The 22,008-nt window shown below is 39.8% G+C and overlaps 1 protein-coding gene across 1 annotated transcript in view; it reads left to right on the top strand.

Moving 5' to 3' along the window:
- Positions 1–19,078, top strand: part of LOC310961368 (alpha-1,6-mannosylglycoprotein 6-beta-N-acetylglucosaminyltransferase B-like) — a gene marked incomplete at its 5' end in the record, with an annotated part of 110,638 nt that extends 91,560 nt beyond the window's left edge. Inside the window, 8 exons of the mRNA XM_083933400.1 lie at positions 5,045–5,178; positions 6,885–7,015; positions 10,895–11,053; positions 11,298–11,444; positions 12,197–12,313; positions 14,856–14,930; positions 17,349–17,632; positions 18,800–19,078. Coding sequence (XP_083789526.1) covers positions 5,045–5,178; positions 6,885–7,015; positions 10,895–11,053; positions 11,298–11,444; positions 12,197–12,313; positions 14,856–14,930; positions 17,349–17,632; positions 18,800–18,998 — 1,246 coding nt within the window. The 3' untranslated portion in view covers positions 18,999–19,078. The remainder of the gene's footprint in view (positions 1–5,044; positions 5,179–6,884; positions 7,016–10,894; positions 11,054–11,297; positions 11,445–12,196; positions 12,314–14,855; positions 14,931–17,348; positions 17,633–18,799) is intronic.
- Between the last annotated feature and the right edge of the window lie 2,930 nt (positions 19,079–22,008).

Here is a 22,008-nt window from a genome sequence, read left to right as displayed (position 1 = left end):
CTCCCTTTAATTACTTTTGTTTTATGTTCCCAGCAGCATCCACATTCATTTATTATGCCTGGACAACACCATGCTGTCCTGTTCAGTGTGTTGTTTTGTTTGTGTGATTGCGTGTGCATGGGATGTTGTGTAAATGCACACATGTTCCTTTTAAAGATGCTGATAGGCGATAGGAGATCAGTCTTAAATATCACCAACTCATCTGATAATAGGACAAGCATATTGATTCCTCTGCATACTGAATTTACTGGTCTGATAGAGGCAGGCCAGAGAAGATATTCAGGGGAACACCTAAAAGGAAATAAACAAAAAAAAGCTCCTTACTAAGAGACAAGATGACCTAAATTATCTGTGCGCCTCTGGAGTCTGCTAACTCTTTGGGGACACATCACTAACTTTTCACAAAAGAGCCGGTTTCATTAAGGTATCAGTAGCTGGTTGTTTGTTTTGATTACGGTACAGTTGTCATCTCGCTCAAACTCACTTTAAGTCATTCGGAATACGAGTTTCTCTAAAACATAGATACTGATGACTTGTGGGTCCTGTTTGCTGCTCCATGCAACAATAATTTTAAGTTGCTTCAGCAAAAATCCAAATGTTTCTTTTCTTTATACACGAATAATAGAAACAGAGATAAGATACAATTACACACAGATAAACATCAAAACACGGTGACATACAGAACTTAAGATAATGCAAACATAAAACAAAACCATCAAGCCTTAAGGTATGGTTATAATATTTATAGTAATAACAACATCATGCCTTTACCTCAATTTATATTAGTATATTAAATGTCCATGCAGTCTGATTGCATGTGTATGGGAGTAAGGGGAAAAAAATGTAAAGAATCACATTTAGTTGAGTTTTGTATAACAAATTGTACTGTCACATGAAAACGTATTATCATGTAGGTGAAACCATGGCTCCAGTTCAGTATGCTCAAGACGTTCTACCTTACAAAGTCTAAAACTAAAGGGTTTAACATAGTTGGTAAGCCACAGCATCTGCTAGAGGAATGGGAGATAAATGATGGATGAAAGATGGATTATTGTACACATCACTACACTCTGAAAGAATGGAAGAATGAGAAAAAGGTACACACCGCATAACATGAATCATTTTAAACTGACAAAGCTCTCTACCACTCCTCTCTACTCTGTAAAAATGCATGTTTCTCAATGGTAATTTATTCACTAGGGATAACTTCCATTTTCCCATAAAATACACTTAATAACGTTCTTAATTCCTTTAAAGTCTTCACTGCATATATTATGAGTCTGAACAGACATGGATGTAGAATGCAACTTGACTGTTTGACGTAGGCAAGCTTCATTACATTACACAATAACCAAATAATATTAATAATCAGTGACATCTGAAACTTAATTTCATCATCCCAGTCATCAGTACAAGGAAACGTTAGGGTGTCGTGGAAAGGACATACAGTGAAATGTTGTGTATAAAAAGTCTGTGTGACTGTCTGAGTGTCATTATGCTGTCTCCCTAAGGCTGTAACTGCTTTTTCCTCAAACTTGAAAAGAGAGCAACAGAGATGGAAGCAAAGATGGACACTGGACAGAAGCTTCTGGATTGACAGCCAATAATTGTTGTAGTGCATCCTGCATCTGAGACCAATGTTGCGTTGAGTGTACTGATGTGGGTTAGCTACAAATGCTCCTATGATGGGCATTGTAATCTAAAAAAAACTTGATTGAAGATCTTAACTGCCCATTGGACTGGGCAAAGCATTATAAAAAAACTGCTTAAAATTAAAGGGTCTGTGTTCCAGACAAATCTTGATTTGTCTTACTCCCCTGAAGCCAAAGCCTCACTGTAGGTGACAACACACCAGCACCCTCCCATATTCCCTTCACCCCAGAGGACTGTTGAGCCTTGCTGAGCAGCCGTTTAACCCAGATTAGCCCCCTACTCTGATCTCCCGATATATATTCAGCTCAGCTACTCCTCCGCTTATCCCCTCTTCTTCCCATACCTCTTTTTTTCCCTCCCTTCAGGGATCTCTTATCTTAAGGCAGAAACATTTTCACCGTTTTAGAGCTGGTGATATGTGATAGCACAGGGCAGGTTGGAGAGAGGGAGGAAGGGAGACAACGCAGAGACAAGAGAAACTAACATTTGTTATTAATAATTCATTGTCAGCTCTCTCTGACCCCTTCAAATAGACACACATTTTCCACAGAATCTAATCCTTAGTGCTTCAAAACAAGCTATACAGATAAGTGCATGTTTTTACTCTCTTGCAGATCAGCCCATTTTTATATGCTCCTTCCCGAGATCACTGTCAATTTAGTGGTTGGCCCCTTGGATGCTGCAGTCATTGACAGAAATATGTTAGAAGTGTCAAACAAGATTGGGGCTTCACCTTGTCTTTTATCAAGACTAGAATGCCCTCTGGGGAATGTTTTTCTTTTCTGCATTGAAGCTTCCAAAGTACTATCTCCTGAAAATAGATAAACACTGACTCAAGCGCCCTGTCTTTGCAGCAGATGCCTGAATGTAAATTTAATTGCTGCTCTAGGAAATTGTGACCATTTAAGGTTAGAGATCCGACAATTTTTTTTTGTGTGTGAGACACTAGACTGGAAATACATTAGTAAAGGAGTTTTACACTCTAATCACTGTTGAAATGACATTGCTCATTCAAAGGGATACGTGCCTTGAATACAGAAAACATGACATCTCATCCAGATATTTCCAGGATACAGGATTGTAATATTATATTTTAGTTTGATTAGTATACAGTAAGAAATCCATCAGGCAATTTCTCTTCTGTAAGCAGCTTCAACAGTCCATTAAACAGAACAACAAGACTTGCTTTATTTGATTAAGGATGTGGTTACAAACCTGTCTGAACAGATGATTCTCGGGGGACTGCTGTCACATGAAAGGCAAACAGACAACTGATTGCATCAGAAGTCCTTTAGGACTCTTGCATATATCACCATTGCTGCACTTACATGTTAATCAAATAGATAAATGATCATTTTGATTTATATATTTACCTAAAACAACAACTTCAGTTCTGAACAATAACTAAAGGAAATGTTGGAAATTGCAAGGTTAAAGATACAATGAAAAGATAATGCACTTATCTTACATCTAAACATATAATAATGTTGGCATGTGAAAATACACTCACCTGCTACTTTATTAGGTGCACCTGGTGCTTAATAAAGTGTCAGTGTGGTCTTCTGCTGCTATTACCTGCTAGAAAGTAGGTGGTGTTGTGCGTTCAGCGATGCTCTCCTGCATTCCTCTGTTGTAACCAGTGGATATTTGAGTTACTGTTGCCTTTCTATCAGCTCCAACCAGTCTGGTTATTTTCCTCTGACCTCTGGCATCAACAAGGCATTTGCACCCACAGAACTGCCGCTCACTGGATATTTTCTCTTTTTCGGACCATTCTCTGTAAACCCTAGAGATGGTTGTGTTAAAATCCCAGGAGATCAGCAGTTTCTGAAATAATACAATATACCAATTATATAACAATAATATTAATAATAATACCAACAACCATGCCATGTTCAAAGTCACTTAAATCACCTTTCTTCCCCATTCTGATGCTCGCTTTGAACTGCAGCAGATCGTCTTGACCATGTCCACATGCCTAAATGCATTAAGCCATGTGATTGACTGATTAGAAATTTGCATTAACAAGCAGTTGGACAGGTGCCCTAATAAAGTGGCCGGTGAGGGTAAATACCTGTGTACTACTGCAGGACCTGTGGTGTGCCAGAAAACTGCTAAATGACGTTTAAATAAATAATGTCATTGAACTATCTCACTCTTTCTCCTTCAACTGAATACAAACACACAAACACACACACACACAGTTATCTGTCAGAGCTGAGAAAGTGGACTCTGCCACCTTTAACTCTTGTTAATCCCCCTGAGCTAACAGACTGGTCAGATTGAACACACTCACTTGTACAGACAAGGGCATAGTGAGTTGTGCGTGTGATTCTGTCATATGCCCTGATGTACAACCTCAGTGTTTTCATGCTCTGTTACTAAGCATTCGATTGGTTTGTGATTGCAACCCTTATCTCACAATTATTATTTATTTTTCATCTTGTCATTTTCATGTCAAGCCTCCCACACTGCACTTGGTAACTTTTGTTGGCTTTTGCTCAATTGTTTGTCTGTCTTTTGTTTTTTAGTGACAAACCATTATATAGGTACTTTTTGTGCTGAATATTGTTAGCATTTGTGCTGTTAGTAGTTTCTGTTACTAAGCCTCTTTTCAAAGCTGAAAACAGAAATCTTTATACCACACAAGGTTAGGTATACTTGATTTACTAGATTTAAAGTGCACGACAGATTTGTGCTGCGCCTTGCAGAGCTCACAATGCGTGTAAACCTAGCATGTAATTTAGTCAGCACCTGGGACAGCCCTCCATGCATATCCTGCAAGGTAGACAGAGTTTAGATTTGTCTGAGGTCGCCAAGCTCCAAAAATAAATGAGAATGATCCGATGTAGATTAAGGATTTCTGATTTACTCAGCTGCACCTTAAAATACATTAACAAACTTTGTGGAAAATGAGACAGCAATAAAGTGACGCACGTGACACACAAATTACTTAATGTTAAGTACTGATTGCCTAAATATCTTTTATGAAATAAGTATATCAGTACACATGATGAAGAAGCATCATATTCCTTTATATGGTTACCATACATTGTGTGTCAACACAAAACAAATCGAATATTTTGGCAACACTTTACTAAAACCAGACCCATTTTTAGAATGTAGTAGCCATATATAGACACTAACCAATGGTTGAGAACACTTTATAATGTACCTGCAAGCAAATAAAAGGACAATTTTAGTGTTTGTCATTGTATTACTTTGCTTATTGCTTATGCAAGCTTGTTTTTTTGTCAACATTTATAACTCTATCCATGTATAAACCGGTCTTGAATGCTTGATAACACTGTATAGCATAGCTATAATGACATCATTACAAACATGACAATGGAACACTTTGTTTTAAGGTGGGTGTGCTGTGTCTTTACAGATGTCATATCCGAGTGATTGACACATTTGGGACGGAGCCAGCTTACAATCATGAGGAGTATGCAACGCTACACGGCTACCGGACCAACTGGGGATACTGGAACCTCAACGCCAGGCAGTACATGACCATGTTCCGTAAGAACAAAACCTCATAAACAAAAAATCTTGAGTTAATTCATTTTTTATCTTCTATAATACCCTACACATACTGTCAATATACTAATGATTTTACAGATTGGATCATATTGATTTACACATGGCATTATAAATAGGATTCACAAACATGTTTTTCAACTCTCACATCATATCTCATATCTTTTAATGTGTAAAACACAAGGATTTAGGTTTTATTATTTCAAAACATGAAATTTAAAAGTCTGAACTGTCACACACAGACACACACACAGATCTGTCACCAGTTTTGACACTGTTTTCACTTTCTTCGACAGGTCTGGCTGCTTGTTCACATTAATTTGGAGTAATGTGTCTATTTTAAGCAACACCAAAGCTTCGAGCGGTATCTGTTCTTCCTCACGTTTGCTTTTCTTTTTCTGTTACATGCTACACAATAATTCTGATCTGCTGGTCTTGACGAAAGCTTGACTACTTCACTCTCTTCTGCTCTCGTATTTACTTCTCAACAAGGTCCTGCTCTCTCAGCTATTGTTGGCACTCAAGAGCAGAATCACTATAACATCAATATGCGGCCTACTGTAGACGCCCACATTTCACACTATCCTATGCTATTAGGACTGACTCAACCTTTATTGCCTGTGTCATGCTACTACATATTAACTGAGAGAACAGCAGGAGTGTACACTGCAAAAAGGGACTGAAAGTATGCAATAAAAAGTTTTGATAATGTAAATTTAAATTCAGTACTTTGTAGGGGTGATAATCTCTGCATACCTCGTGATTCAATACTGGTTCAGAGAGCTAAGATGCGATTATAAAATGATCAACAATGCATCACAACTTTGATTTCTATAAAGTGTGTTTTTCTCACTGTTTGACTACTTGCTACTTTTAAAACATGGAATATTTGTTGTAAAATCCATGATTAAAATAAACAAATGAATTTTCTTCCATTAACTTTTATTTATACAAAAGTAGTAACAAATGGAATAGCTAACAACTGCTATAATGATATATGTTATAACAATGAGATATATCAGTATAACGAGATATATCAACGAGAGAAGAAACTAAAGTGTGCTTGACAACTTGCATACAGTCTCGCTCTAGACAAGGTCCATTTTCCCTTCAGTCAAATCATTCTCATGTGATTTTTTTATGCCAGCAGTGCAGGTACGATTGTGTGCAATTTGCGGTTGCTCCAGCTTAGCCTTCCTCACCAAAAACTCAAGGTAGCCTACCCTTAAACGTGAACTCAACGCACGTGTTTACGTCGGTTACATTTGATCGTCCAAATGGTTCAGCCGTAAGGAACAAAGTTGGACGATAACAATGTTGAGAACTGGGTTTTTGTTAATTGACATTTCTGCATCAAGACATAAACTTTCTAGAGTGAATCGCGATGCATCTAAGAATCGATTTCTCCCCCGACCCTAGTATTTGGAAAACTACCATTACCATCTCAGCCTCACACAGCCAGCAGCAGCTAGCTTTATGACAATTACTGTTTATAAAACTTAGGGAGCCGATAATCACACTGACTTAGCCTCTGAACTGAAGCAAATAAAGATGTAGGGCTCTTTTTCTGTATTTCTTCACTGTCTAACAATTCAACTTTATTTCTCTCTTTCTGTGTTGTTCTCTCTCTCTCTCGTTACTACTATCCCACCTTACCTTACTACCCTCAAACACACATACACATTCAGCTCACACACCAGACAACTCATTCATGGGCTTTGTTTCGGAGGAACTGAATGAGACGGAGAAGAGGAGCATCCAGCAGAACAAAGTCAACAACATGGCCGTGGTGTACGGGAAAGAGGCCAGCATGTGGAAGGTACAAAACAAATCACTGTTCAGTGTTTTTTTTATGTAAAAAGTAAATTCATTTCCTGGAGGGCGACACAGTCTATACAGAGAATACACACCCACACATTGTACTTATACGTATGCAGGCAACTACAGGTTAATTTGAATTTCCTTATACAGCAGTCTCTTTCAACGTCGATACATGCAGACTCTGAACTAAGCTCTGAACAAAACACACACATGCAGAGATTCCCTCTTTCAGTCCTTTCTCTCTCTCTCTCTCTCTCTCTCTCTCTCTCTCTCTCTCTCTCTCTCTCTCTCTCTCTCTCTCTCTCTCTCTCTTTCACACACACACACACAAACACACACACTAACCCCACAATATACTGCAGTGTTAACAGAAAAATCCAATGACAGCATTTTGCACACCCCCACTGTTTGCACCATTACAGCTCAGCTCCATGCGGCTCTATATACACAATTGTGCAGCTTTAATTTACAGGCAATTTTCCTCTCAAAAGCTGCCTGCTTGTTCCTTTGCTTATTGTGGAGCGGAACAGTTGTGCCTCCATTGTTGAAATGATTATGAAGATGTTTGCTGCAAGTACTTTCCACTGTGTGCCTGTACAATTCCCTGCATATCTTTATAGTTGTGGCATGTGATAGAGACAAGCACAGAAGTGAGATGGGGGGGTTATAGAAGTGCAAAAAAACGAATCAACAAAAGCCTGGTGAAAAGGCGGAAAATGTACGACAATGTGTAATTTTTGTCTCCTTTCTCTTCTTTGTTTTCCCTATTGTTCTATTCTTTACCTACATTTTTATCTGATTTTCTTTCTTTCTTTCTTTCTTTCTTTCTCTTATGGTGAATCGGGCTGGATCTTCATAAGCTTCAGGTAAGAGCCTGTTACTTTCACCACATATTCCTTTTAAGGACATCTCACAGTGTACGCATTTGCAAAAAAGCAAAAGTTACTCTGTATACATCTCAAGGAAGACATAAACGTATTTATGCAAAGACATCTATTAGTGTGTTAGTGTTGAATCATAGACTGTATAAAATATGGTGACATTGCAATTTGTTTATAGGCTTGCAATTCAAGTTAAAATGAGGTACCTCTATATATATTTACACACTGTCCCACGGACTAAGTTGGCGAGCATGAGGGATCGTACCTTCTCTGCAGTGGGGCCACCTCTGTGGAATTAGGGCGATAACGATAAGTGCCTCAGACTTAACATTGAAATCTATCTTAAGGCTCACCTGTTTCGCTGTGCTGTATGTAGTCTATGCTCTGTCCTGACTCACATGTTGCCGTGGTAGTAAATAGTCAATTCCAAGATCAAGAACACTTGAAGCTCGATTGAAACCATGAGAGCAATTAAGAAAAAAATAACTGAGGTAATAAATCAAGTGGGATGTATGGTAATTTTAAACATTGACTTTTATACAAACTGACTTCTTTCTGAGTCCCCTGCTGGCTATTAGTAAGAATGCTGGTTTAAGGCACTTCCACATTGGTTTCACTTCTTTTATACAGTCCATGGGTTGGATCCAAAAAAGCAATGAGACACTAGTGGTCACAAGTGCACTCAGATGCACTGCAGAATTCACAGGAACAGACATCACTGAACACAAGTGTTTTATGCATGATAGTGATTATCTTTTTATCATTTCACTTGTCAAGGGGCACAAGGATTTGCCAGGACAGGCAGCCATTTAAAATATGTAGGATTGAATTTCTTATAACTGAGAACATACCTTGGCAAATGTAGCCAATACAGCATGCACAATGATGTTGGTGGTCTCAAATGGTTCCCGCCTTATTTATAGCTAGTATTTCATAATTTTTTGCTTTGCTGACTACAATGAGAAGCTTGCTTTTCTCTGCCTCTATCTGAATCAAGGACCCATTGTTTCCTAAATTAATAAGAATCTTGTGTGCTCAGTCTGCCACCATTTCTTCGTAAACAACATGTGGCATGCGAAAACGGAAAAGCTTGACAGGCATACCAACAGTAAGGAAAATTAGGCATGTACAAATACGCTTCCTCTTTATCATTAAACTTAACAAATGAATGCCCTGCAAACAACTTTCTTATAACCCTATAGAGCAAAAAACAATGTGAGGGATAATTAGAGACCATCTTGTGATGGGATCACACCAGTAATGAAGCCAAATTGGGCCAGGGGCACAACGGGGCACTTACCCCCCTACTTCTCGTGCCTTTGCTCAGACCACACCTATCTTTGAACTCAAACTTCATTTTGATCCCTACTACACACCTCTAACATGTCGTAACTGTATCGTGCACTGTTGTGACACTCTCACAGTGGCAAAATATGGCCACAGAGAGACAGACATATAACGTGTAAATGTTCATTAATATATTGTGTCCCATTTTTTTTTTTTTTTAAATAAACAAACAAATTAATACAAATACACCTCTGTCTGTGACTCCAGGACCTAATTTTTACCATGTTGACACAGACCCACAAAGTAAAAACAATATCCACGTTGCTGTCATGGCTGGTTACAGCTATCGCAGCAGAACAAACAGTCCTAATCCAATGCATGTTAAGAGAGTTAGCTTGGACACAGAGAGAGAAAGCTTCAAGTGCAGCCAGGTTATGGAATTTGCACTCTTTACACACTCCTGTCTCACCTTCTGCTAATTCATGTTGTCTGCTGCACTTAGCGCTTGAACTAATCTCCTAATTGGCTGGGAAAATCCTCACAGAGGAAGCTATCGATCGCTACAGCCTCCAATTACGGCTGTGGGGGGCCACGCCACGGTACAGGGATACGATAATCTGCTCATCACACGAGAGCTGATCAATACTCAGGATCAGGGTCATGCTCCATTCATATGATCCAGTTATGGTTGTTGACTGATGCTGTTCGGTTTCTGCTCTCCCAATCCTCATGCTCTACCTGACTTTGACTTTGACAGTTTGCCTCTCTGATTCCCCCTTTCACACATTTTAAAGACTATAGTATATATACTAGAAAACTTTGCAAAGATGAATGCACAACATGTGCAATTAATGCCTTTATTTTATATAAGGGATACCTATCAGCTAACCACTGCACTCAGTTCAATTACTTTTTTTTCTTTTTTCTTTTAGTGAATAGCCAGTTGATTTTACAAAAGGCTTTTATACCAGATTCTGTACCTCAGGGTCAATTTAAAGCCATGTGCAAGGAAGCCTCTCACTTGTTCATAAAATAAGATGGTTACAACTATCCAACGTGTATCCAAAAGGTATCTTTTGGAAAACAGGGAGAAAACACGACGGTAGTAGCAGTAGTTGAGAGCGGTTTAGGGGTTAGACAGAAGTCATTGTCATTCATGTGCATGTTTACCATTAACAGCCTGCAGCTGTTATATTCTCCTTTGTATCTCTCAAGTCAACTCGGAAGTCTGTATCAGTAGGACGTGTTTCTTGTTTCTGGTATGAGTGTCATACAAAAAACCTACACACTCTTACAGTCGATGGCAAAAGGGCTTCTAACACAAAAATACACATATTCCAAATAGGTTTGATTGTCTTCTCAATGTGCAGTGCGGTTATTAGGAAGAAAAAAAAACTCATGAAAATTACTTGAAAATGCTAGTGTAGACACACAAGTTGTGATCATATGTAAAAGGTACACATGCAGTCTTAGATTTTGAGACAAACAAGGATGCACTGTACTATAGAAACACACTGACATAAAATTAGTTATGCACGCAGCTCACACAAAGATCAGAGACAAAACAAACACAGCACACTGTACTTGGACACAGATTCTTTAATCATGTTTTCTCTGCTGCTCTTTTCTGAAAAACTTCCCTACACCCTCCCCTCTTCACCCTTCACTCTCGATCTCACCAACCTATCTTTTTCCCCATCCTCTCCCAGCAGGGCAAGGAGGGTTTCCTGCAGATTCTCCACAGGTACATGGAGGTCCACGGCACAGTGTACTATGAGACTCAGAGACCGCCAGAGGTCCCGGCCTTCGTGAAAAACCACGGCCTGCTGCCCCAGCATGAGCTGCAACAACTGCTGCGCAAAGCCAAGGCAAGACAGTAAAGAAAAAAAATGCTTACATACATACTTTATCTGCTGATTTCACACTGATGGTGTCATTCTAAGTGCATATAGTCTTGGTCTGAATCTTCAGTTCTGTCTTTTACAGTATGCTCACATTTATCCAGAAAGTGATTTTGATGTATGCACACACAATACATTTCTTTTCTAATCTAAAAATATGTTGAAGCTAATTACCATGATTACAAGATAACATCGGTGACTGTTTTTCTAGCTCTTCATTGGCTTTGGTTTCCCTTACGAAGGACCGGCCCCTCTGGAAGCAATAGCCAATGGCTGCATTTTCCTGCAGCCCAAGTTCCACCTGCCTCACAGCTCACTCAATCATGAGTTTTTCAGAGGCAAGCCCACTTCTAGAGAGGTATGCTCATATGTTCATTACTCCCCCACCATTAGTCACTGATGAAAATATTTTGGCCACTGCAGTTTTCACAGCCACCTAAGTTGCCAAGTAACTTTGTTCATTAGATATTTTAAAAGAACTGGCACAAATTGCAGGTGCAGCAGGCAATGTTAGGGCTTGATAAGAGGCTGGAACATGGCGTTCCTGGTACAACACGATCTATTTGGAGAAAATTCTTGCAGTGCATTCTTCTGGCACAGTGCATTCTTTATATGTCAGTGCATTCTTTATATGAGAAAAACATCTTGGAAGCATATCATTATGAAATCATATATTAAAACATTGTTGGAAAAATTATCTTTTCTCTATAATTTATATATGAAACTGTTATGTTCATTTTCCCACATGAGAAAATACTAATTTACCAATTTAATTCACACAGGAGTATACAGAAAAAGGCTTTACCAAGTGGTTATTTCATACAGACAGAAAACATGCATCATCCTGATATTTTACCTGTAGTTGAATAGAAAGTTTTTGCCAGCCCTGCTGCAACTGCAGCTTACTCAGTCAATTTACAGTTGCATGCACTGAGGAATATATTGCTTCAATAAACTACATTTACCATCAACACTGATTGCACATCCACATAAAAGGTAACAAATTATCTCTTAAAGAACAATCATGATTGTCCAACTCCCCACAATTACCCGTAAAGACATTTATTTTAGACACATAGAGCTCTTACTTTGTGCATATGTTTTCTGTAGGTGTCATCCCAGCACCCGTATGCAGAGCAATACATCGGCAGACCTCACGTCATGACGGTGGACTATAACAACTCCCTGGAGTTCGACTTTGCCATCAGGGAAATCATGAGGACCAAGGTACTCTTACCCACTGTGCACTGGAACGTTAGAAAACTAGGCGTGTACATTGTAAAGCTGGTATTTTAAATTCTCTCTGAGGTAGATAAGCTGTCTGGCAGTGACGCCAAATTGAAACTGAAAAAGCCTTTTCTATCCTTTGAGCTTCTCCTTCAGTCAAATCAGTCATCTGTATCATAAATGTGAAGAGATGTTCTGCACTGATACCACATGAAATCATCCTTCTTGAGTTGAATATTAATACTGGGGGCTACCTGGGACATTTTCAGTTCCCTGATAAGAATCTGTACGTCATGAAATAAGAAGAGAAACTATAATAAAAATGAAGACAATTTTGCAACATTGGAGTCGTGATAATACATTTCTCGATTATTTTACGATACTTCTTGTTCTGTTTTCAGGCGTTTATGTTTTGTGTTTGCCTTTGCCATCAGGGAGCTGTGATGAAGTTACAGTAAAGTACATGACCTCTTGTTGGAGCTGTGAACTCGATAAAGCATGTTTAAGCAAAGAGAGAGGGAGTCTCAGATCGACTATACGTCTGCATTGTCTCGAAAGCTTACCTACTCATTAAAAGAAGTGTTCAGAGTGCAAAATGTGCCAACCAGGCACACAGCATAAACCTTTTATAACTCAAACAAAGTCTGTTTACAAAACATAAGATTTCAGGTGCATGACATTGACGCTCCAAATGAGAGATTACGCCGTGGCTCACAATTCTGAACATGGCTTTGTCTAGTGAAAGCATTGTCTCAGGCAGTGCACTCATGCATGGTTCCTGCAAAAAGAAGAAAGAAATCGCGAGTCATAATAATGTGGCTTTAGCATTTTTTCGTTTTCAGCTATCTAGCTTATTCCATATTGTATTTCATTGAAAAATCTGATGAAATGGTCCAACAAGGCTTTCATTTCCACTGCATGGAGGGCACAGAGGGATCATGTGCAGTTGGAAGACAGCTGTCTGCATGATCAGTTAAAGATTCAGTAATAGTTTGTGCCTTTAGTAGATTAGAAAAGGCGTGTATGGAGTTAAGCGATAAAGGTGATATCTGTGCGTGTGTGTGTGCGTGTGCGTGTGCGTGTGCGTGTGTGTGTGTGTGTGTGTGTTTTGTCAGTTTACAGTTCAGCAGCCCCGGCTGACTGCCCTGTCTCCGTCTGCACTGTCAGGCCACTGAGAGAGAGCTGATGAACCCCTTCACACTTCACTGGAGGCAGAATGCGCCCCACACACACACACACACACACACACACACACACACACACACACACACAAAGTCAGATAATATTCTTCTCATTTATCCAAACACAAGCAATTGGAGAGACAGCATAGATCAGGCATATCAGAACACAGTACCCACACATTACAGACATTGGCGAGTCTTTTTGTGTGTGTGTGTGTGTGTGGGTGTGTGCGGGCGGGGGGCGTGCACAGGCGGGCGTGCATGAGGCAGAGGCTCATGTTCAGTCATGCAGGACAAAGCAATTTCTAGATGACTGACACGCCCTCATGTTCCAACAAATCCTTCATCTCTTTGATTGTGTTTTTCTTTCTTTCTTCCTCATCTTTGTTTTTTTTCTCCTTTCCTTTCTCTGTTCCTATTTCGGACTCTTTTCGTTTCTTTCCCTCAGTCTTTCTCCCTGCATCACTTTCACCTGTAGTTTGCAGTGGGAGGCCTTTTGCACAGTCTTTGGCCAAATTATTTTTCAATATTCAATGCTGTATCCGATTAAATTGGTATTTTCCTTAATAGGAGGTGAGTACCACAATTCAAAAGTTTGGTAGTTTGAAGTTTTTGTTTAAACCGCAATATATTTGGTTTGTGGTATTTTTGTGGCTTACGCTGTTGTTGTAACACACCTCTTGAGGCCGCTCCTGTCAATGAGAACATGCACTACAACCCTTTGCTTGCTAAAGTAAAGATTAGTGACAGAAAGAAAAGATTATTATCAAGAGGCATAAAGACAAGCAGCTTCGATCTCTGCTGCTACCTTTACAAGAGGAGAACAATCTCTCCATTTGTTAGACTATTGTAACAACTTCTTTTAAATCAAGTATGGGACTTTAATTGGCATTTAAATATATATATAATTAGGCTAATTCACTTTGTATTCATCCAAGCATTGCATTTGGAGCCATTTTACATTTATCCAGCTTTGTGTCAGTTTGTTCCGTATTGAACATGTATTAATGAGAAACACTAAAGAATATCTGCTGTTTATATAGTGTTTCCAGCTCATCTCTAATTAGGCCAATCAAAAGTGTGCTTTAATTATAAAAACGGCACATCACAGCAGGGGATGATCTATTGGTATATAAATAAAGCCTAATGAGTTTCCAAGCAGTAGCAGACTGTGAATGGGCCTCGCAGAAACCCGACAATAGAAACATTCATCGCTGAAATGAACAAAAAGAGGAGACATTTTTTTGCAATTGGCGTGAATAATGAAGTAACAGCAACAAAAAGTACATTTTGATGCGTGCAAAATGTGGAGATTATAATGGAGCGCTGTCTGTGTTTGTGTGTCCCTGTGTCTTCTTCAGGTTGAGCCATATCTGCCTTATGAGTACACCTGTGAGGGGATGCTGGAGAGAGTACATGCTTACATACAGCATCAGGTGAGGTTCAGCCCATGTCAAGGTAAATGTACAGAGAGCTCTGAACAGAACACACACATGCAGAGATTCTCTCTTTCAGTCCTTTCTCTCTCTCTCTCTCTCTCTCTCTCTCTCTCTCTCTCTCTCTCTCTCTCTCTCTCTGTCTCTCTGTCATATACACTCTTTCCACCAGCTCTCCAACTCCCCACTCTGATCAATATTTCATCATTGTGTGAATTCAACACCCAGAACATCGTGTATCTCTGCCTCTGTGAGTGTGTGCCAGTGTCTCTGTACTCTATGTATGTGGACTTGTGATTAATCTACACGCTAACTCTCATTACAAACCACATATCTGTCCTTCGGCTCTAAAGCAGAAGGTCTCGTGACACTAATGAGGAGGGATGAGTGAGGAGAAAGAGCAGACGCATGGCCATGATGATGATGGAGGATTGAAAGGGCTGAAAGAAAGTTTTTTTTTTTTAATAATCCCACTCTAGATGTCAGAAAAACTGCAGAGGTGTGCCTCAGCAGTCTTCGTGTGCTCCTAACTAGTAGCTGGTTTGGATACAGAAACCGCTACTACAGCATTTATACTGTCGGAGGAGAAACAGGAGAAAGTTAAGCTACAAGTAGATTCCCGATCAAGATTTAACACAGAGACCAGTGCTTACAGTTGGTCAACCTTTTTATTTCACTTATTCTTCTACACTAAGGAAAACTTATTCATCAGCACATACGCATTGATAATAATACACTGGCATGCTGTAACAGCCGAGGCTGGCTTGATAGGCACCTTCTTTTAATTTCCCTCACACTATCTTGGATGTTTTTTACATATTTTTGTTTTTATTTTTGAAAAGGTTGAAAGGTTCTATACAAAACAACTCATCCCTCCTTGCCGGGCTTTCACATGTCCTATACAGATAAAAAATATTAGTATTACAGTAGTAGTAGTACCGTTTTTTCCAATGTAAACACAGTGAGAGTTGAACTTTTTTAAAAATGCTGCCACATCTTGTCGTGTGACCATGGCAACCACAAAATCCAAACCAAGGAAAACAAAACACTTTTACTGAGTCGCCTGAGTTATGCTTAGCTTACACTCCTACCCCTGCAGGGAACAAACATAATGTTTACCAAAAGTCGTCTTGCATCAGCTTTGATCTTTGATCCTCCAGTCTGGGCGAAAAATTCTTTATGATATCCATTAGCTTGACTTGCTATAATATATAAATTGCATGTGTAAAACAATCTATTCTATTTTATGAAATTACAGTAGGTGGATAGCAGAATCGGGCTGCATATTATACAGGCTATCAATATGTAATATAGCCAGCAGCTTTGGTGGTGGTATAGCGCCCATCCAAAATACAGAACACCAACATCACCTGCTGCAAACACATCAGTAACCACTCGCTCTTTGAACAACCTTTACTTTTAAAGGGGCACTAGACGCTAACCCTAACCCTAACCCTAACCCCTAACCCCTAACCCTAAAATGTATAGATGTTTTTGCTATGGTCTGAGACAGTCCAAACATATCATTAAACATGATCAACTCTGTCCCAAATCCAAAAACTAGATTGCTCAAACTCAAACTTGTGATGAACTATAAAGTGTGGAGCTGCTTCATAGACGATAAATTGAGAAAGATGTTGTAGATGACACTGAGAGCTCCAGGGGAATGTTCTGAGTTTATGTCACAACTAAGAACGCTACAATAGAATAAAATACAGCTCATTCAGGTTTAAAAAAAAAAAAAAAAGAAAGCAAACAAAACCAATCCTTCATTATGCATTGTGGAGCAACTTCAGAGTGTTTACTTGATGACGACAGTATGAGATTTCAATGTAAGTAATGGCGGACATACTCCACAGTCTTCACTCCATGAACATTGTTGACGTTTCAGAAGTCTGAGTTTGTCAAATCAAGTGTATATAATCAAAGTTTGTCTTATTAGTACCAACCCCCCTTTTTTGTTCCATTAGACAGTGTTCAGTTCAGTTGAACATGTAAAAATAAAACCAAAAATAAACAAACATACATATAACAAACTCAATAAACATATTCTCAGTCCTTCCCCTTGCTGAACCCTGGCAGAGGGACGATTGATTTGACCAACTCAGACTGCTTAAGCCTCATATCATCTTCATGGAAACGTTAGAATGACTGAGGGTTTGTCTCCAATCACCTGCATTGCAATGTGAATTAGGAAGGGGTATCTTGAGAGCCAGTATGAATAAGAAGAATGATAAAAAAAAAACAGTTTCAGTGAGTATTGTTCTAAGACAGGCAAGTTCCTTAATACTGTATGTGTTTTACCGAGCTGCCTCACTCTTCTGCCTATAAACACACTCCTACTGTAGGTATTCCTCCAACAGTCTACCACATTAATATTTCTGCACAAACCAATGTCACCACATTTTTCACCTCCAGGACTTCTGTGCCCCAGAGCCTCCCTTCATTTCAGCCAACCTCTCTAGACAGGGGTCTGTTGGTGGCAGCAGGATTACAGGACCTCTGTTTCTGCCCCTGCCCAATTCAACAGCCCTTGGCTGGGCGTCCAATGTGACAGCTCCACCTGCTTGGCCGCCTCTCAGCTCTCTCAGGCTGCTCGTATCTCAGGAGGGTCAGTCCTGTGTGGACACGTGCCGTTCAGATGGTTTCATCTGTGAGCCCGCTCACTTCCGCTTCATCAACAACAAGGAGGCCCTGCGCAGGTAAGTCAGCCTGAAGTCCATCTGAGTTACACCTGGCTGAAAGCTGCATACGCACGCACATGCTGTCCGTCAACCAAACTTTAAAGGAGCAGTTAGTTCCCACAAGCAACCTTTCTTCACACCGTTACACCTTACATTTACCCAGAGTGATATGTCTGAGGCAAGAAGACAGGTGCTTTCTGCCATTAAATAAGTCATGTGTTGATACTTTTTAATGCAGTAACAACTCCTCGGGTGCAGTCTTTGGTCTTGCCCACAAAATGATGAAGATGTTTCTCATCTCATCGCAACCTTTCTCTATGTGCAGCTCTCTCAACTTCATCTGTAGTTGAAACACTGTCAATATTGTTTACATTGAACATAAAGAGGAAACAAACAAGCAATTTGGTATATTTCTTCCTCTTTCTGCACAAAAATCCAAATCATCTCAAAGAAAAACAATGGCTCTGTATCTAAAAGGCTCCTTGTGGTTACACTCCATCCAAACAAAGTCATAGCATTAAACCCACTGTGTATTTCTGCATTGCCCTGATGGAAAACTTCTCTCACAGTATCTTAGTTGACACTGAGAACAGGTGAGGATGAATCTAACCAGGTTATTTTATTTACAGTAGCTTACTGTACTAGCGCCAGGCAGTTGAACCAAACACTTAAGTTTCTGTCTATCCTGGAGCTCTGAGACTCAAACAGCAGCCTGCATGTGTTCAAACATCCCCCTCTGACTGCTTTCAGCTCCAGTTAATTTTTGTTGCTGCTGTTTCACCCTCCAAGTATCTTTTGTGTTTATTTCTTTTCCTCCTGTCTCGGCTTATAGTTCCGCTGTTCTGTTACTCCTCCTTCCAGCTCATGTCTGCTCTCACACAAGTTATCTTTCTCACACTGACACCTCATGCCTCACAGTTTTTTCCAACTTCCTTGTTACTTCTCCACTAAATTTCTCTTTTTAAATTGGCATCTGTAGTGTTGTGAAAGTGAAAGAATGTCTCTGTTCTCTTCTGTCCTGTCTCTTCTTTCCATTTATTTTGAGGTTATGCCATTTCTACTTATCTTTTACTTGTCTCAAATAAAAATAACTTTTTTTTTTCCTTTCAAGAATACGAAAGGAAACCCAGTGAGCTGTCATTTTTGGTTGCATTCAGAGCTCTGCTCCTCTGTTTAACCCCTCAGGTTGGATGTGCAGTGCGAGGTGGTGGACTCTGAAATCAACCATATCCTTCCAGCCTTCTCGGTGGCGCGGCGGGAGTGCGGTCTCCAGCGGGAACCCCTCCTCTTTAGCTGTGCAGGATACTCCCCAAAATACAGACGTCTTTGCCCCTGCAGGGACTTCCGCCGCGGCCAGGTGGCGCTGTGCAGTGACTGTCTATAATGACAGGACGTGAAGGACACACACAAAGGAAGGAAAGAAGACACAGATTGGCGGTAAATGTAGGATATTGAGGAACAGGCATGCATGGATTTGAAGAACTGAAAGAAGGCCCCATTGACTGCCAGGATGTAAGTGAGGACTTTGGTTGACTGTAGTTATTATAATAGCTGTCAACTTGCTAGAGATGAAAAGCAGTAAGACTTCATAGAACAAGGCTCCAATGATACAAGGTGTCATTACAACCAGGGGCAAAGTTTGGGCTACCACCATCACCATGCCAACAAACCTTCACATTAAACCTCCAACTACAGAATAAAAGTTTGTAAAAGAGGTTGAATGGTGATTTGATACACACATTTCGTTTTTGGAACTCTGTCACACCAAAAGTAAGTTGGAAATTGTGCACTTAAAGAAGCCTGTGACTATAGCGAGACTCAGTATCGGGTCTATAGTGTCATTCCATGACAGAGTCTTCAAATATCTTGGCTTGGAGACGGCATTCTCGGGTCAATATCCAATCTCCTCTCTGCACTTCGACAAAGGATGATGGACAACCAGGTTATCTCTCACTTTTACTCCCATCCTCCAATGATGGACAGAGTAATTTATTAGACTGAACCCCCAGTCTGAGTCAACATCGGTCCGTGCAATCATGACTTGTCGCAAAAAGAAAAGAGGAGGAGGAAAGGATGAAAATAAAGTGAACAAGATTATTTTTCAATAAATAAGCCTTTGGAGCTCTCAAATGGATTTTTAAAGAGTCCTCCCGGCTTTATGATGGAAATAAAATCATAAAATAAAAAAATTATAACGGATCAACGTGTTGAGGTCTTCACTTGGTTACTTCCTGTCTTTTTAGTCTTTTTAGAGTGGATTCTTTCTTCTCTTCATGCTCCCACGACAGTCTGTTACAATCCTCCCACCATTCACATTCATCTGCATTTCCATCAATCCGACTGTAGGGAGACATGTTTGATTTTTTTTCACATGCAGGCGACAGCTGGCACAGGTCGAAGCTGTCGATACGAAGTGAGGGATAAGGTGACAGAGAGGAGAGGGAGAAATAAGATTGGCAACAATGTGCTTTTACTTTTCTATGTTCTACTTTTCTATTTTTTAATCTAGAGTCTGTCCAGTGGAATTCTGGGAAACACAGGGAATTACTTGTAAAGCTAAAAAGGCAGGTTTAGAGAAACTGTACGCACAGAATTACAATAGATTACAGAATAACTTCTGAAATAATAAAACTGAAATAATTTGAACAACCCAAACTGATGACAGTTTAAGCATGTGTGATGTGAACTGCTAAATCAGAAAATGAAAATGCAGTTGAGTGCAAAAGCATCGTTAACACAGTTGATGGAGACCAGACGTCCGGGTTTGTCCTGGTCAGTTCCAGTAAATTGCTCGTTGTTCAGATGTCCCAAATCTTTGATATCTCCTTTTTACCCAAATTCAGTCTGCATTATTTCTAGTCACTATATTTCACAGCATTAGGCCTATTCAAAATGTTTAATTCTAATAGAAATGTATTTGAGTCGATTTGGTTTCAATCCTGGAACCATAGACCGTATAGGAACCCAACAGCTCAGTCTGAAAACGATTTGCCCTTGGGGGCAATGGCCAATATTTCTGGGGTTTAGCCGTAGCCAGCGAGTATCCGATTTGTCGATATCTGGGCTTACATTTCCTCTTCAGTGTGTCGGGTATGATTAGCAGTTAGACATTTTAAAAGAGCTATTATTAAAAAAACAGACTTTTGTCATACAGAGAATGCACTTTCACCTGTTTACCTGCTTGTAACCAAAGCCTGATCAAAACTTGATTGGTAAAAACAAACAGAAACCAGAATGCAGAAATCTTGTTCCGTCTTCTTCTGACTCTTGCATTTATATGCAGACATCTGCTTATTGAGATTAGTTTAGACCTTCAGTCAATTCAATTCAAGTCAGTTTAGTTTAGTATTTGTTTTTGACTATAATCTATTTTTTTTTTCCATATTCAACACAACAGTAATGAAGGCCATCCATGTAATGTGTGTGCGTGTGTCTATGTTAGTGTTAGAGAAACAGTTGCTCTGGGTCTGAATCCCACTGACTAAAGTAGAATTAAATGAATAATAAATCACAAGTGTGAAAGTAGATTAATCAAATCTTCATTGACCTGCACCAGCATGGGGGAAAAATGTCACCCCATTCACCAGCGCACTGTGATCACAGCAGAGGCAATTCAAATTGCAATGAATATGTTTCATTTCTACAAGTCATCCATCTTCTTGAGTGAAATATTTACAATGATCATAAAAAATCAGTTAAGCCCCGTCCAGAAAATCACTTCTTTCTCTCACTGAACCTGGCACATGAGAGCTGGCTGTAGCGAATAGAAAGGTTCCAATATCAAATGAGCCGTGATAATGTGGCAACATAATTTATTCCTACATTTGAATTAAAAGCTGAGCACATTTAGCATTATCTATTTGTTTCGAGGGAAACACAATACTATTCATGTCTCTAGTATCACCTTAAGGCAAATGAAGTGTGATTAGATTAAGGGGACTAAGACATTTTTGATCAAAGTAATAGACGTTTGCTTAGGTCCATCTATCAACTGCAACCGCTTGTCCCTGACAGGGTCGCATGGGGTTGGAGCTGATCCCAGCTGACATTGGTCATGAGGCGGGGTACCCCCTGGACAGGACAGCAGTCTATACATAGAGACAGACAACCATTCACAGTCACATTCACGCCTACGGGCAATTTAGAGTCATCAATTAACCTAACACCTGCATGTGGGAGGCAGCCGGAGAACCCAGAGAGAACCCACACAAACACCGTGAGAACACGCAAACTTCACACAGAGGGGCACCAGCACAGATTTGTACCAGGAAACCCTCTTGCTGTGAGGTGAGTTTGGCCCTCACATTTGCTAAGGTACATAGGAAAATTGTTACCACTCTCATATCAGTATGTTCATTGTGAAGATTGAGCAGGAGTCAGTTAGCTTAACAGAA

This window comes from Echiichthys vipera (assembly GCF_963691815.1).
Source record: "Echiichthys vipera genome assembly, chromosome: 2".
Classification (NCBI taxonomy): Eukaryota; Metazoa; Chordata; class Actinopteri; order Perciformes; family Trachinidae; genus Echiichthys; species Echiichthys vipera.
The sequence above is the reverse complement of the archived record's forward strand: the minus strand, read 5'-3'. Positions and strand labels throughout refer to the sequence as shown.